The 17,930-nt window shown below is 34.5% G+C and overlaps 2 protein-coding genes across 4 annotated transcripts in view; one reads left to right on the forward strand and one right to left on the reverse strand.

Annotated features, from left to right (window-relative positions):
* The window catches only part of LOC118182482 (sialomucin core protein 24-like), a 50,060-nt gene extending 43,239 nt beyond the window's left edge, over positions 1-6,821 (forward strand). For both annotated transcript variants that reach the window (XM_085807288.1, XM_085807287.1), the window contains one exon: positions 6,524-6,821. In XM_085807288.1, the coding sequence (XP_085663414.1) occupies positions 6,524-6,780 (257 nt within the window). In that variant the 3' untranslated portion in view covers positions 6,781-6,821. The remainder of the gene's footprint in view (positions 1-6,523) is intronic.
* A 218-nt stretch (positions 6,822-7,039) lies between these two features.
* Positions 7,040-17,930, reverse strand: part of LOC118182481 (galactose-3-O-sulfotransferase 2-like) — a 152,152-nt gene continuing 141,261 nt past the window's right edge. For both annotated transcript variants that reach the window (XM_085807285.1, XM_085807286.1), the window contains one exon: positions 7,040-8,059. In XM_085807285.1, the coding sequence (XP_085663411.1) occupies positions 7,247-8,059 (813 nt within the window). In that variant the 3' untranslated portion in view covers positions 7,040-7,246. The remainder of the gene's footprint in view (positions 8,060-17,930) is intronic.

Genomic DNA, 17,930 nt, shown 5'->3' on the forward strand with positions numbered 1-17,930 from the left:
TGTGTCAACAGGTAACGCCCGTCCTTACATTCCTCCGGCATTCCGTGAGAAAGTTTTTGCCACCTTGCACAATTTGTCTCACCCCGGCATTTGCGCATCAACAAAGTTAGTATGTTCACGGTTTGTTTGGTCTTCCATCCGCAAAGATTGCGCAAAATGGGCACGGCAGTGCATTCTGTGCCAGAAAGCAAAAGTAAGCAGGCATACTAGAACCCCGTTAATGAAGTTTCCAGACCAATCACAGAGGTTTGATCACGTCCACTTTGACCTTGTTGGTCCCCTACCTCCTTCTCAAAATAATTATTACTGTCTAACTATGATAGATAGATTTACTAGATGGCCCGAAGCAGTACCCATACCAGACATAACAGCATGCACAGTAGCACAGGCTTTCTATGACCACTGGATTACTCGATTTGGTGTTTCGACTGTTATTACTACCGACCAAGCGCGACAGTTTGAAAGCGGCTTATTTCGAGCCCTTTCCCAATTATTGGGAATCAAGAGGATTAGGACGTCTCCGTACCACCCACAGGCGAATGGACTGATCGAGGAATTCCACCGTCCTTTGAAAGCTGCCTTAAAAGCGCACGATACCAGTGACTGGGTGGCTGCCCTTCCAGTGCTGCTGATGGGTTTCCGCGCCGCTCTCAAAGAGGACATAGGAGCAACCACTTCTGAACTGGTGTATGGAAAGACTATCTGTCTCCCAGGAGAATTTTTCAATCCGACACCTCCAGATGCGTCCCCCAAACAGTTTGTGGAGGATTTACAATCTCACTTTGCCAGTGTCCGCCCGACCACGACTTCTAGCCACGGCCAGCAAACATGTTTCATTCATCCACGCCTTCACAAGTCCAGATATATGTGTTTGTTCGACACAACGGAGTTAGAAAACCACTTCAAACTCCTTATGATGGACCATTTAAGGTGCTAGCAAGACAAGATAAAACGTTTGATCTCGAAATAAAAGGGACTAAGCAAACGATCTCCATAGATAGACTGAAACCCGCTTTTGTAACCATGGACTCTTCTCAAGTTGCTTCCAAGAGTGTGAAAAAAACTTCGGACATTTGTATCACCCGTTCTGGACGATTAATCCGACCCCCGCATCGGTATGTCACATTTCGTTGACACTGTGGAGGGAGTATGCAGCGGCAGTGCCAAACAGGCGATACGGACTTAAAAATTGTACAGAAAAGCGCCAATTGGCGAAACAGTAAACCCGTTTGGCAAACCTACAGGCTGACGGGGAGAGAAGAATTTTCCCCGGCAGTCAAGTGGAACTACTTCAACAAATGTGTGCGTCTCTGTTTCGCCGAGATATGTGAACTTGTGTACTCGCATCTGTACTGTGCTCTGAATTTCTTAAGCCGTGATAATGTACCCGGCAACTGTTACTTTTCCTTATTAAATTTGATTATTAATTGTAACATGTCTATCTTAACTAAGATTTCGGCTTTCCTAGTTAATGTTAGGGATATTTTCGTATGCACGTGTTACTCACAAGTACATCACTTTCGATCCGATTGATTCGAAACGTAACACATTGCCTTTTAAAACCCAAGCAGCTGGCACCGTGCGAGTGAATGTAACGTGAAATTTGAATAAAGAACTTCTTCTGCTCAGCGTACGTGATATTGTAGATCACGAGACTTTATCGATGTTTATGTAGATTTTACGCTTTTTTAAAAGTGTTGCCATATTGCACTTGAACTAAATCAGAAAATGTGCATAATAAAAGGTAATTTTATTGCTTATTAATTTGCATTTGTTAACACTCTATTTTCTATTACACAGCACCAAATATTCCCCTAGCGGTGGAACGAATTTGTTTTTTCGCGGAATCCTTCGTCCCCCCCCCCCCCCCCCGTCTTGTTTAATTTTCCTACAAAATGTGGCATCATTCTCGCAAATAGATCGCACTACAGAACACTGTCAGTTTAATTATGGCCACCCGGTATTATAAATATTGTAGAAGAGGTTTTTTGCTTTTTTTCCCTAAACTTATATTTTTTGTGATGCTGATGTGTGTAAAAAAATTATATAGTTATACATGACATAAGTTTAAAAAAAAATGAAATCTTTTTTTATTTTCTATCATTGTTAACTTAGAATTTTTGGAGCACTGATAATACAGCCCTGATGTGTAGAAAAAAAAAATAATTACTTCTGTAAAAACTTAATTTGCATAAGGAAAATTCATAAAAATCTTTTAATACCCAAAGAGAATATTTTTAATATAGTTGGAATATTTTCCATATAAATTAGTACTTTGAGTATTCATGTACTTCATGTATTTATTAACAACTCATTGTTGATAAATGTGCAAGTATACATGCATATTGGCATGTTAATAAATAAACTTACAGGTGATTTAGTGTATTTTATGCCATCAAAAGGATTTTTTAATAAAACATTTGTATAGAATGTTTGCATTTTTATCTTCATTATCTTGAATTGCTGTTATGAAAATACTGCATAAGTAAATCTTCAAATAAATACTGTTTATAAATTAAAAAAAAAAAAAATTAATCATTTGTGTAACTCAAACGACACAATTATTATTTTGCTAATTTTATAATAACAAGTATTAAAATGTATTGAATATACGTACAGAGATTTAGATTCCAGTGTACCTATTCTGAAATCACAAAGTTTTATTATACGAGGGCCATCCAGGAAGTAGATTACGTTTCCGTCTGTGTCCGCTAGGGGCGGGGCTAGCGCGGCCATCTTGGGGTCAGAGCGTTGCGCAGCTCAGTCTGCATCTAGCCGTGCTAGTGAGAGGTTCGTGCTGTGCTCCGTTCAGATACTGTGACGGTTTGAAATGTCTGCGTTAATTGAAAATCCCGCGAGGTGCGCTCAGTAATAAGGTTTCTGACTGCAAAAAACTGTAAACCGATAGAAATCTATCGGCAGCTTCATGAAGTGTATGGGGACAACATTATCACTGAAGGTGGAGTGCGTCAGTGGGTCATAAGGTTTCAAAATGGCCGAACCAATGTTCACGACGAAGATCGAAGTGGGAGACCCAGCATAGTGACCGCCGAACTTCTCGAAAAAGTCGATGCTAAAGTCCGTGAAAATCGAAATTTCACAATAACGGAACTTTCTTTGAGTTTTCCACAAATTTCGCGAAGTTTGTTGCACGAAATCATCAGCGAAAAGCTTGGTTACCACAAGTTTTGTGCAAGATGGATTCCAAAAATCTTGACAGAGGACCACAAAAATCAGCGAATGGCTGCAGCGTTGAACTTTTTGGACGCTTACCATAAGGATGGTGACTCTTTACTCGATCGCATCGTTACTGGTGACGAAACATGGGTGAAACATGTGAACTGTGAAACGAAATTGCAATCAATGCAGTGGGGGCACACAAGTTCTCCCCAAAAACCCAAGAAATGCATGCAAACAATGTCGGCAAGGAAGATGATGGCGACTGTTTTTTGGGACAGAAAAGGTGTAATTTTGGTGGACTTCCTGGAAAGAGGCACTACAATAAACTCTCAAAGGTATTGCCAAACTCTCCAAAAACTCAGAAGAGCAATTCAAAACAAGCGCAGAGGAATGTTGAGCTCTAAGATCTTGTTGATTCACGACAACGCCCGGCCCCACACGGCAAATGTCACTCGTAAAGTTCTTGAATCTTTTAAGTGGGAGTTGTTTCCTCATCCGCCGTACAGTCCCGACCTGGCACCGAGCGACTTCCACCTATTCCCAGCAATGAAGAAGTGGCTGGCTATGCAGCGTTTTGATGACGACGCACAGCTGCAAGAAGAGGTAACGAAGTGGTTGAAGGCGCAGGCGGCCGAATTTTTCGACGAAGGAATTTCCAAGCTCGTACATCGCTACGATAAATGCCTTAATTTGTATGGTGACTATGTAGAAAAGTAGTATTTGAGTGTGGCTTTCATCTGTATATAATAAAATTTGTTTCCTATACTTTGTTTATTTTTTTATTCCAAAACGTAATCTACTTTCTGGATAGCCCTCGTATATAAAGCCATTCTAGAGAATGAACATTTTGGGGTAAAAATGTCTGATCACACTATGTGATCTGAAGTTTTAAGAAAAGTATGAATTAATGTTTATTAACATAAACACATAAATCTTCATTGACATAGTCAAATAAAAATAAAAAAATGCTAGCCTTTAAATAATTCAGGAAGACCAGGATTTAATTTGTAAAGATTAAATACCAGAGTGCTGTGAAAGCAGTCAGTGCACAAAAATAGTAAATGATGACCAGTTGAAATTAAATTAGTAATAGAGTTCCAATTACTTGACATTTCACATTGCTCATCAATAACTTTTTTAAATCGCTAAATGATTTCTGCTGGCAAAACAGAGCATTATCTTTGAAATAACGGGGAGGGGGGTTATTAATAGCTAAATTGTAATAATTTCTAACATCTTCTATATGGCATAAACAATATGGAAAGTAATATGAGTATGTTTTAAATATTTTTTTGTAATTACTGTGCCTTATGAATGTCCACATTTGCCTGTTCTAGTCAAAGATTTGTTATTGTATTCTAATTTTACATTTTTGTCTCTTTCCTTTTGTGACACTATTTCTTGGAACCTGTATGATGAGTTTGGTGACAGATTTTGTTGTTTTCATATAAATTCCAATTTATTCCATTCCTCATCTCAGTTACAAAGTAGCGGAATGATATCAGGTAGCTTCTGTTGGTTATGACTCAGTCCTTTTTGTTACTAGCAGTTAGCAGACTTGTGAGACTTTTCTATTGTGAGCTAAACTTCCAATTTACTCTGGGTAAAGTTTCTCAGTTTGTATCTAGTACAAGTATTCAGTGGCTAAGTGGTTAAAACAGCTAGATACTGGGTTAAAATCTGGTAGAATGTGCTAGCTGCATGGTTGAATTTCATAGTTTTCCCTGTTTGTAATGGGAGTACAAGCCAGTTTCCCTTGAAACGTCCTCCACAAAGGCATCCTATCCCATAGGCAGATGTCCTCGAGTGTTTTGCCATATCCAAATAACCTAACGTGTATTTTGTTTTCAGAGCAAGTGGAAATTTCAAACAAGAAGAATAGAAAACAATGTGATATTTCAATAGAATGTTGCCTTAAGAGACTGAGGAAAGGGAAAAGTAAATTAATAGAATTGACATGTGTTGGATGAAATATTATGAGTTGTGAATAACCCATCTATTTTTCCATAAAACTTAACATTTTCAATAACACTCTATCCTGTCAGCTTGTACTATGATGAGTTTGTAGGAGACTATACTGTAAATTAATGAAAAATATATACAAAGTATGATAAAATTTTCTCATTTTCTTCTAATCCATTCAAAGATTTCTGGGCTGAAGAGAAAAAGTAGCAGTGTCTGAAACAAGCCCATAAATATTCCACTACTTACGGAGAGATCTTATTTTCTTCTCACTTTTGTTATGTTCCTTGTTTGCATTTGTTTTACCTATGCAAAGTAAGGCATATATTGAGGTACCTTGTGTGAATATCGGTATTAAAGATTGCTAAATGAATAATAGAATTCTGTGATGAGGAAGTGCTGGAACTTCTTTCATTTGGGGCTGCAGATAGAATTGCAGTTTCTGTCAAAAAATGAAATCTCAGAGTTGGCCTTCAGTGGACTTTGGCAGATCTTAGCACTCATGACGGTGATAAAAGCAAAATCTTGGTAAAGTACAAATATTAAATTATAGGAGCTTAGGTCAAAGGTCTAATCACAGCCATATGTGAAATTAGACTAGAGAGCTGAAATGACATGGTATGAAATGTCAAATGATTTATTGAAGAAGGAAAAAAGAGAAGAAAATATGAAAATTTTGCTTTTTCTTAAAATAAAAGGCATGCACTTTCAGATTAATATAATGAATTAATTGCCTGCTGGGTTGCATAGGGTTAATTTCCCTAACTTTTCAAAAAGATTTGTAATTAAGTCGTTTACAAATTTTTGTTTGTTTGTCTGGAATCAATTCACCGTTAACCTCAAGAGGATTAAACAAAAAAAATTGGAGAGTTCTCTGTGTGTGTAACTTCACTTCTGACATACCAAAGTATGCTAAGCAACAGATGAAATGAAGCATTTGTTGCACTATATATATTTCATGTATTTTTTTGTGTACAAATGCTTAGGCAAGACAGGTCATAAATTATCATGAAAATGACATAGTAATCCTAACTGTGCATGCTTTAGTACTGCCATTTGAAGTTTATGGTAGCTTTACGTGCTTGTATAGTTACTAACAACTACAGATGTTTAACTTTGATTGTTAATATGGCATTGGAAAATTGAGGCTTGTGTTGGTCCATGTGCTTTTTTTATATAATCCTGATTATGTGGATGATTAATATAATTTGCAGTATATGTGACAAAATTCATGTGTTATGTTTTATTTCATTTAAACCTTTTGTTCCTCTAATGTATTGGAAATCTTGTTTTCTCCTTTTTTGTATTCTTTGATATCTCAAGCATGCTTGTAGATTTCTTTTTTTTATTTTTTTTTATTTTAATATGTTAAACTTTTCAGGTACAACAACCTCACCTGAACCAACAACCTCACCTAAACCAACAACAGAAATTCCTGTAACTACTAATAGTCCTACTACTGGAACTTACACTTCTGTGCCATCGCCATTCAAAACAACTGTAGCTCCTTCCGGACGTCATTTTGATGCTCCTAGTTTTATTGGGGGCATAGTTCTTGCTCTAGGATTGTTGGCCATTATTTATGTCAGTTTTAAATTCTATAAAGCTCGGACTGAAAGAAATTATCATACATTGTAATTTTTCATGATTTAGAATAAATACTTATTTATGATCTGTAATTATAATTGACTTGCTTATGATTGATAGTATTTGCTTTGCAAGTGCCATACGAAAATTCAGTTATTGAGCTGATTATCATGGTCATTAAAGGATTTCCCAACAACACAGATGTTACGAAAATGTTTAATCAAATTATAAAAATGTGTGGAAGAAGGTATGTAGTAAATAAAAATATATGCAAGTGCACTTGTTATGTATCTAACAAAATTATGTAAAATTTGTGCATATATTTTTGTACGTTTTTATTAAAATATTGGATTTTTACAGTTTTTACTTTTCAAATGTGTGATTAAATTCCCATGTGTAATGAATAATTTAATTGCTTGTTTAATATATAAATAATTTTCTAAAATACTGTTCATCACATGAAACAGTAGTACAGTTTTGTCCTCTTACACTGTTAGGAAAAAATTTACCATATTTTTTAACCATGCTGCAAATGGTGGAATTTTCGTCTGCTTTTATACTGATTCATTAGTAAATTTCTTGCAATCTCTTCCTCTTTACCTTTTAAAACTTTTAAATCTATTAAATGCCTTAATGACATAGGACCATAATTCTTTACAGATGCACCTTTTATTAAACTTCTGATAAGTTGGTATTGCCTGATTTCTGATGTAAAGTACTTCTCAGGTTTCACCAAGTCTTCACAAGTTATGTTGCGAACAGTTGGTTTCAACAAATAAGCAGTTACTTTATTGCTCCAGATTTTATATGAAGTTAAATTCCTTGACTCAACTTCTTTTTGTACACAGTAGTCAAACCAGTCTTGGCGTTTTTTCCGAAGTTCTTGCACTTCAGAGTTTATGCGGTCTTCTCCAAATTCCTTTACAGTTTCTCGAAATTTTTTTAAAAATGTATCGTATAATATTTTATCTCCCCAATTCCAGTCCAGGATGTTTTTAGTAGCTTCTTCGGAAAGATTTTTTCTGTAATTATCCATGCGAGCATTTATTGTAAGGCTAATGACATCATCTAACTCCCAACAAAGTATATGTCTGAGAAGCACAATCGATTCATCAAAATACTCTGCGATCATCATGAAATCAAAATTTTTTTCTATATTTTCTACTGCTTTCTGGACCATTCTGGGATTGTCAAAGAATGATGGATGTACTCCAAAATCAAATAACATTTGATTTCTCCCCATGCCATTTGAACGATTTCGTAGCTTTGTTGCAATTGTCGCATTTTTTGTTCCTCTTGCATATTCTTCAATATCCATGTGGTAAAAGTCCTAAAAGAATAACAGTTTATAGTTTTTACTTTTGGAATATTATGAATCAGTTTTCTATAAAGAAAAATAATCATATATTGTATGAAATCAAAAACATAGCCTTAATTTTAAATTGTGCAAAGAATGGTTTTGAAATGTATATTTAATTGAAAGAAGCATAATCTTAATGTGGATTCATGTATTTTCTTGCTAGATAAGTTACATTACAATTACTTTTTTTTTTTTGTGTGTGTGTGTATTTCAGTTTTTAATTGCCCTCTTTTGTATATTGCATTAAATTTGTATTGATTATGTGTAATCCGTGACATTTCCGAGAAATATTCAAAATATCACAAGTGTATTTGCCTAATCTTAAATAATATAACATTAGGATGTAGTTCTTAATTGTACAGAAAGAGATGACAGATATGATTCTTATAAAAGGAAAACTATTTTATTAAAATAACTTTGAAGCTTAAAACACATAGTAAAATAGCCTTGCAATCGACGCTCTGTTTTTCTGTAAGATTTTGGAATATTATAGTAGTCTAAATGGAGAATTCAGAAGACCCCCCCCTAAAAAAATGACATTTGAAAACTGCTCTTAAATATGCTTTCTATAAAGAAATCAATCATCTTTAAGGAGAGTTTTATCTGTAATAGAGTATAGTAATCCATCTTGAGATCGTAGGTTGTGTGGCTTTTATTTTTGTGGAGTTCAGGTCTTAAAAATAAATTTAGACTTAAAACAAAAAGCACGTAAAAATGGTTTCTTTTCTACATGCAGCAGAGCAGAGACCATAAAAAGAAAGTAACAACAAAAATTTAGAGATGAATAAAAAATTATTTTTTATACTTTCAAGTATCCTACTTTTGGCTTTTTTTAAAACTGTAGGATATTTTAGTTTGAATTGTTTCTATGGATTTGTTATTAACCATCTGAGCAATTTAAAAATGATAAGTGCTCTTCTTAATAATTTCAGTCTATTTTACTTTTTAATAATGTATGTAATTACTTAAGATTTAATTGTATTTAACTTATAACACATTTACCTGATAATTTTATGAATATTTTCAGCTTTGTTGTAATTAATAAAAAATATTAATGATGGGTGGAACAAACTAGTGCAAATTTAAAATTTTATGTTTTACATTTTCTAACATATAAAAGTATTTATTTGCAAGCTACGGTTTGAGGTCTTGAGCTATAATCTAAGCTTTTCAGATTGCATTTTCTTTTCTAAATTACACAGACATAATTAAGCTGTTATTTACACACTTTTTTTTATCAAAACTTTTTCTCCTAAATCCAAATCTTTATCAATTGGTACTTAGTAATCTGTGCATTATCATGATCAGAATCTTCTTGCTCTGAATTAAAATTGCTGTAACTTATTTCATATTGCTCATTCACTAGTGACATGAAATAATTGACATTGTCATTTATTTCATGTCATTCATTCAAGAATCTCAAGTTCATTTTGTCATCCAGTCCACAATATTCTTAAAACTTTTGTTCAGTTTTCCTTTTTTTATATATATATTTACTACCATTATACAGTTAAAAAAGTCAATATGATCATAAGTTGTGCCAGCTATTTAACACGATAGGTTTGGGTTTTGCAATGTTTTCTGCGAGTTTCACTGCTGTTTATTCTGTCTGAGAGGTTGCATTGATTTCTGGCACTGGTGAGATTTCATTCTTCTAATTCAGAATTTAAAAACCATCTGATTTTAAATTCCTAAAAATGTTTAGTTAGGCATAAAAAATTCCTCAATGATAGATGTTTTGTGAATTTCTCTTTCCCTTTTAAAATTTTTCCTCCTCAACTTTGACACTTGTAAATACAATTTACTGTATTAATTGACCTATTCAGAAGTTCAAGTTTTGTATTTCTGTCAAAAATCTGCTTTAGGTTTTGAAGCATTTTGTTATTTACATTCAGTAAATTTAGATAAAGAATTTGAAATTTCAAGCCTGACATTGCTTAACCAGCAGAAGAGATGCAATCAGGAAAGGCACAAGTTGTCTTTTATTTGTATATTTGAATTGTTTTTCTTTAACATAAATTTATAAAATAGACGTTCATTGGTTAATCTTCCATAAGCCGGGTGAGCACTAAACTTGGCGAGAGTTTTTATTTGGCATGATTTCGATTTGGTTGTGGTTTCCGGCTGTATGTTTTCTTGTGGTAAACATAGAGCTTCATTTCAGTGATTGTAATGAGTGTGATTTTAGTGTAACCAGAAGGACTTTTTTTTAATTTAATTTTGAAATTTGTTAATTTTTAAAAGGTTTACTGTTTAATATTTGCAGGAGGTTAAGCTGCTTTGGTAGGAGAAATGTTGGATTTCAGATGACGTGCAGTTTATAATTTATGAATGTTTTAATTTTTAATGTTTTTCAGGTCAGTTGATATTTTTTTAAGTCTTTTTTTTTTTTTTTTTTTTTTCTTGCATGTGGCAGCCGAGACATGTAGATGTTTAAAGTGTTCAGGGAAAGTGGTTCAGTGTGTTGAATTCCATGACGATAGTAACTTATGTATTTTAGCGAGTTTACGATGCATCCATTGTTAGTGAAGTTGAATATATTTACTAGGTTGACAATTTTTTATTCGAGTGAAGAGACATTTGGTGTGCATTATTTTTTGTATTTTTGTAATTTTTATTTTCATATTTGTGACTTGAGTTTTTGTAATTTATTTTAAATTTATGTTTGTGTTGTATTTAGCATCATTTTCATTTGGTGATCTTAGATTTTATATCGCTGTTTCATTTTGCAGTTGGCAATTGCGAAATGAAACGGCGATGTGAAGATTGACATCACAAATGAACTTACCCCGCTTATGGAAGATTAGCCTATTCATTATACAAAGAAATGGCATGAATCTCTGGTTCAAAATTGCTTTAAAATCTCTAACGTATTAACCCTCTGAATGGCTCAGTTTCTTTCGACCTGCTCATGAAAAACTATTTAAACAGTATTTCTTATATAAATTTGTATAATGACTTATTTTAGTCCCTGTTTTGGTGGAGTTCCATTCATTAAGATGATATTTACATCATTGAAGAAAATAAGAAAGCAAAATATTTACATTTATATATTAATGTGTACTAAATGTCAAAAAGTTTCATGAGTAGATAAAGGCAGTCAGCAAGGAACAGCTGAAGAAAGCACAAATAACTTCACTTAGTAATATCGTTCACTTAATTGTATTGCTTTATGTTTGTTTACACTTTAGCACATTTTTAAGTTGCAATTTAATAGTTAGAAACTGGATGTTATATTTTTTACATTTATCAGAAGGAAGTAGTAAAGTAAGGGACAAGTGGTAAATATTTTATGGTCCTGAAGATTGTTCAAATTTGTCATCTTTTCTACAATATAACCTTCATGAAATACTTGTTCATTTTCATTATTTCTTTTGCATAGAAAAGCAATTTATTAGGTTTAAATTTGAAAATTCACCACTGTCATAATTGGTTTCTAAAAAAGATTAATATGATCATAAGTTATGCCACCCATTTATCAAGGTGAACTTGAAAATGAAAGTTTTTAATTCAAAAGTTGCAGTCTTGCTACTGTGAATTTCACTGTTTATATCTGAGAAGCAATGAGGATTTTCATTCTTCTAATGCATAGGAAGTAACAAAACAAAACTGTGCATAACGGATTTTCGGCACTATGCTTTACTGCAGAACCTCCAGCTTGTTTACCTTTCAGTTAAAACTGCAGTGTATCTGTAAAAAACTGGATGTTCTGTTTATTTGTGTTTATCAGGAGGAAGGTTTTGAAAGGGACAAATGGAGATATACTTCATGGTATTCAAGTTTATTAATCAGCATGTTGCTAGTAATGTAGAGGAACTGCGTGTTTTTTGATGAATAGCTTCAAAAGTCAGTATTTCATGTCAAAAATCAATATTTCATGTCTTTGTTTCCCAATACACTGCCCAGAACAGTACCTCCTCAAAAGAAAAAGAAGTTAAGTTGCAAAAATTTTGAAACACCAGGTAAATCAATTTATTACTACCATGATTTTGTAAAGTGGCTCACTGCTATAGGTTATGTGGAAGCTGTCAGAGAAACAAAAAAATTTCAAGCCTCTTTTATTTTCACAGCACTGTCTTTGTGCTATATGATTAATTTTTTTTAAACAAAATATTTTCTGCCACCTGTGCTCTGTAAATCTCTTTATTTTGTATTACAGTAGAAGTCCAGAAATCTGCAGAGATTTTGCGGATTTCAGGGCAGAAAAGATAAATCATAATATTCAGACTAAAAGTGCAGAATAAATAAGGTGTATTAGATACATTTAATTAAATTATATACATTATTGCAATAACTTATTATATGCATTAAATTATTATTATATGTATACAGCATCGAGGTTTGCTGATTTCGCCTCATGCAAAGATTTCCGGTTTCGGATTCTGGTGTTAGAATCACTGTTGCTGTAAAATTTCAACAGCTTTTCTTTATTTTTTTGTTTATCATACACAATCGTGTCGCAATTCTGTACGATTCTGCTATAAACCGAGGAGTATCACCTGCTTCCATCTTTTGCAGAATTTACACTTTTTGCATTACCTTCAGTGCAATGTGTTTACGTTTTTCAACGTTGCAAGAAGTAAAATCATGAGTGCGTTTCTTATCTGTAATTGTATTAAAAAGGCCTGAAATTTAAAATAAAATATTCTTAATTTATCCACAAAGTATCCGGATAAAAAAAAGAAGGCAGCACCAAATAATCTCATGAAGTAAAGCTCAGAAAATACAACAACGTGAATTGTGAACTTGAAGGAAGAGTTGAGTGAATCGTCTGCTTTTTAATCTCGATGCAGAGTAAAAGGGGGGGAACTTTTATCATGATGTCAATAATTTGGTATTTCCGTTATGACTCGTTATTATTCGGTAAGTATTTTGTATTTTTTCTTCGATATTTTGTACTCAATGTTTTGGTTTCCGGAACACATAAACTGAATGTTTATATTTTGACAGGCAACGTGGATTTCAGGAGTTCGCGGATTTCAGCTTGGCGGGTTTTCGGTATTTGACTGTATATTCAGAAGCACTTTCTTGTTGGCTGCCTGAAGCTCAGATTTTGACGACTTAAATGAGCAAATCCTGTTGTATCTTTAGTCAGTATTTTATTGGGTATGCTGTTATTCAAATGACAAAGTATAGTGATTAGCCTTTAGTAGCTATTGAATGTGGAAGCTTTTTTCATCTTTTGCACAATTTCAGTGACTCATGCCCTTTCTGATTTCAGAGATTTAGTTGGTAAAGGCCAGGAAAGGAAATTGCTAGAAATATATAAAATAATAATAATGCGTAATATATGTACATGCATGTATTTTATTATAGAAGTGCATATACTAGTATATAAAAATATGCTTTTGACTACATTTGAAGTGAGAAATTAAATGCTTAGCTTTTGTTAACTAACTTCTTTAAGAAGTATTGCCATGAAGAAAAATTCTGTGTTTTAGGTAGCTTCTGAGGTTTAAGAGGTTATCACATATGGCTATAATAGTTCCTGCTAGACGGGACTTTTTTAAGAAACGAGATTCTGGTAGCACTGATTTAAGCAAGCAAATTTCTAGAAAAAAAGAGCCCCACCTAGCTATGGAAATGATATTGCGGCTATGCGGAATTTTTTTTCAAGCCTTACCGAAAATGTCTCGGCTGGCTCTCTGTCCCTTGTAGAGACAACCCATCAGATGAAAAGTTCTGCTTCTGAAGCATTACATCATCTCCGTCTGAGTGATAATCGATTACTGTTTGGCTTAATCTTTGTAATAAGTGATCTAATGTTATGTGTAAGTCTTTGTAATAAGTGAAAATGATAACCTCGCTACATGGATTTCTTGGAATTGTGCAGTTTCTGAGAATTGTCCCTTTCGACGTCAAGTTCCGCGTAGCCGAAACAAAGTGATTGAAGCTTTACAGTTAAGCAGTAATTCATTTTCTTAGACTCATAATTTTAACAAAGAATATGCAGTCATTTTAATGAATGTTATTATTGTTAATACCAGTGAATATTCACAACCTATCAATCAGTATACATAATGGATTATGTGCACCTGCTATAAATTTGTGGGAGTGATTGTTGTTCAACAGTGGAATCTATTTTTATGTGTAGAATCTCATTAATAATACTTTACAAATAGTATGCATTTGCTAAGGCACCCACCGAAAATATCGCAGAGGAACCTCATTGAAGAGAAAAATTGCAAGTGCATAAACTTCGCCATATAAAGGAGAGGAAACTTAAAAAATAGCACAGTTAAACTTTGTGATTTCCAGGTATAGTCAAACAAAATAAATGCCAAATCTTATTTTTATAAACTGCTGGTCATCTAGGGTGCAAGACCATGAAGGAAGCATCCAAACAGTATGGAACTTGCATCATACGTATACCGTGATGGAGTATGCAAATGATTAAGATTTCAGTGCACGTGCACATCATGGTCGACTGCAGCGCTCTTTACAATTCGTATATAAAGAAAGGAAAGACTGCTGTTTTGAATAACGTGAATTGTTCTCTCACGAGTTTATGTGGCTTGTATGCTTTGCAAAAAAACACGAGCACATTTCTGAGTTCGAATGAGACAGAATGGTTGCATGTAGAGATTGCGGATTATTCTTCCGGTAAATTCATCATCGTGTCGGACGTAGCCAAGCAAAAGTCATGCGAATACGGAATCAGTGGATGCAGGAGAGGGAGCAACTGCAACCGCCTTGTTGCACCATTCTACGGAAAGATAGATGCATGGCATGATGGAGGGCACTGCCACATCCGCAACCGTATCATAACGAATGCAGTATGCGACACAACAATCTGTCTGCACAAACAGTTTGACGTTATTTACAGTATAATGGACTCCCCATTAGACCACCTTTGCTTTGCTTATCTTTAAAGCACAGGCGTTTGCAATGGTGCACTGGATAGCAGAAATGGGCATTCGAATGACATGTCATTGCGTTCTCGGACTAATCATGCTCATGCTTGCAAGTACCAAGATGGCCATATTAAAGTTTGGAGACACCGTAGAGAGAGGCTGGTCAACTGTTGTGTTATACATCATCATACTGGTCCTGCGCTCTCTTATGGTGTGGGAAGGGGCCTACCAGTGGCCGAACAGTAAAATCGCTGAACACTAGTAGTTCGGTCCAAAGTTCAAATCCTGTGAACGGATTGGTTGTATTGCCGTTTTCGTGGTTTGCCCCATGTGTAATGTGCATACGAGCCAGTTTCCCTTAGAAAGGCTTCCTTCCCCTTAGGCAGACAGTCCTCGAGACTTTGCCGTAATCACATAAACAAACATGTGGAGTGGTATTGGATTCCACTTCCACAACCCGTAGTATGCATTATCGGTATACTTGGTATCCGATACCATGATGTACACATTATCTGTATACCAATGCTGTTATCTGTGAAGTTTTATAGCCTGTTCATTTTCCTTACCTCAGGGCTAGCCTATGGCAACATTTGGATAGGACTTGCACGACTATAAATTACACGCAAAGTTCAAGCTTTCTTCTTAGCCCACCATCTTGCATTATTACCTTGGCCTGTCCGTTCTCCTAGGTCGAAGATGTCTGGCCATTGATTGGCGAATGCCTAATCTGACGTGTCGAACCCGGGCGTGCACCAGAAGAAGTTTGACAACGTGTTGAAGCAGCATGGGCTGCCATTCATCAACAATTCATCCAAAGCCTCTTTCACACCACTGCCACCTCGTGTAATAGCGGTTATTGATAGACGTGGAGGCAACACTCATAATTGGTTTTTGCGTCTTTCTCACCTCAAAGAAGGCTTATTTCAAATCAATTAACATTGATACTATGTGTAATCTCTGAAATAAATTTGGCTTTGCTAGCTTTTGTCCTACGTACTGCAGTTTGGATGCCCAGTAGTGTATTTCTTTGAGCGTGTGTAAAATGCAAAGTTTTGCCATGATTTATAGCCATTTATTTTAATGTAATGGTTTTATGACGATGATTTAAAGCTCTGAAGTGTCATTGCCGTACTACGATATTTTTTACAGTAATTTAACATCGAGACGATTCTTGTTCCTTCCCTTTTGTTCGCAGTGTTTTTGTTTTCAATGATTTAAACAGGAATCTGCTTTATGAATCTTGGTTTTTTTTATATTTATTACGAAGTCGTGAGCTTGCGAGACTTAAATTACCGAATCATAATAAAATGAATATTTATATTTTCTGTAACTGTTGAATTGTTATTGTCAAACGTTATCAGGATGCAGTAGAGCACCGTGCCAAAGATATTCGTATTGTGAACAGCAAAATTCTGCATTATATACAAGTAAATTTCCGCGTTAATTGACACCTTCGGTAAAGAGAGAAAGTGAGTAATGTGAATGTTTTTAAACCTGTTCTAAATTTGTTTTCTAAACCTTATGTACAACTGACAAGGAAGGTGTTAGAACCTTGAACTCGTAAATGGATACTCATTTAAAAGTATATATTATAGTAAAAGTATTAACGTCTAATTTTCTGTACATAACCCCCCCCCCAAAAAAAAACTAAACAGATTGCCAATGGCGAACTGACAAAATTTTAAAATTTCGTCAAACCTCGAAAATAGCGATGCATCCACCAAATTATAGTTAGATCTGCATATTTTCAATTTCCCGCAATTATTGCTTTAGTAGTTAACATTATATAGTTCACAAAAAATTCACAATTCTGGAACTTTCCACAAAGATATTTATACAGATCTTCATAGTATCACAGAGTACAATCAACAGTTACACTTCAAACTACTAAAAACGTTAAATTACTGCGCAATGCAAAGTGCATCTCAACAGCGAAGCTCACACGAAGATATCTTAATGCTGCGAACTCGTGCTGAACTGAACAGCTAAGAAACTAATGCTCTCTCCAGTCTTTAGTTTTACCCAGGCGGCCAAGAAATCTTTTGTACCTTCCACTTCTGGAAATTACTGGAAGGTATATGTTGGCCAGATACGGCTACAGTTACATATAGGGATAAATTACATTTATTCAACCACAATTCCAGTTACAGTTATGTAAAGACCGGAACAAAATGTTGGCAAATGGTCGTCAAATTTGGCGACAAAAGTTAGTCTTCAAAATCATCGTGTGAATTTAGCGGGATAGACGATTTGCTCAATGTTTAATAGACTTGCCCCTAAATTCTTATTTTTTCGGCAGAGCATTGTTTTTTTTTTTTTTTCAAGCATTTCATGTCACATTATACAAAAAATACCACAATTTCACGTAGCATATGTACAAAATTCGTAACAGTATGTATCTCGCATAACTCGAAAATGATTAGCCGTAAAACGTTGAAATTTTGCATACAAACACCTTACCTGGCTTAACAGTCCGTACACAGCCTTTATTTTCGTCAGCACTGGTCGTAGTCCTATACTTCCAGCTATAGAAGTGTTTTAAATGACGAAAATATTCATGTTTCGGCAATGCCAAATTAAAAAAAAAAAAAAAAAAAAAGGCAAATAACGAAAACAAAGTTAATGCAGTCTCTCGTTTCCTATGTTTATATCTGGGAAAGCTTTATACTCGTTATGAAAAAATAAAAATACAAAAAGTTTGATGACAAAAATTGACGGGGATATTAAATTTCAATTTTTGATGTCATTTTCAACTTACTTTGAGAAATCCTTAATGAAGTTAGAATAATTCAAGGAAATAAGTTTAAATGAAGTGCAGCCAAAAATGTATAATTTAAGAGGCCGTACCAAGAAGTCATGTGTCCACATCAGATTTTTGGGAGGCGCGGGATTCGGTTGATTTTTCACTCTCAAAACGAAAGTATTTGTTTGAAAGTAACTTTTAAGCTCATGTAGGTGAAACAGAAGGTAAAGAAACAAAAAATAAC

The sequence above is a fragment of the Stegodyphus dumicola genome, chromosome X1 (assembly GCF_044657685.1).
Source record: "Stegodyphus dumicola isolate Sdum_Otavi_A_Nest chromosome X1, ASM4465768v1".
In the NCBI taxonomy this organism is placed as follows: Eukaryota; Metazoa; Arthropoda; class Arachnida; order Araneae; family Eresidae; genus Stegodyphus; species Stegodyphus dumicola.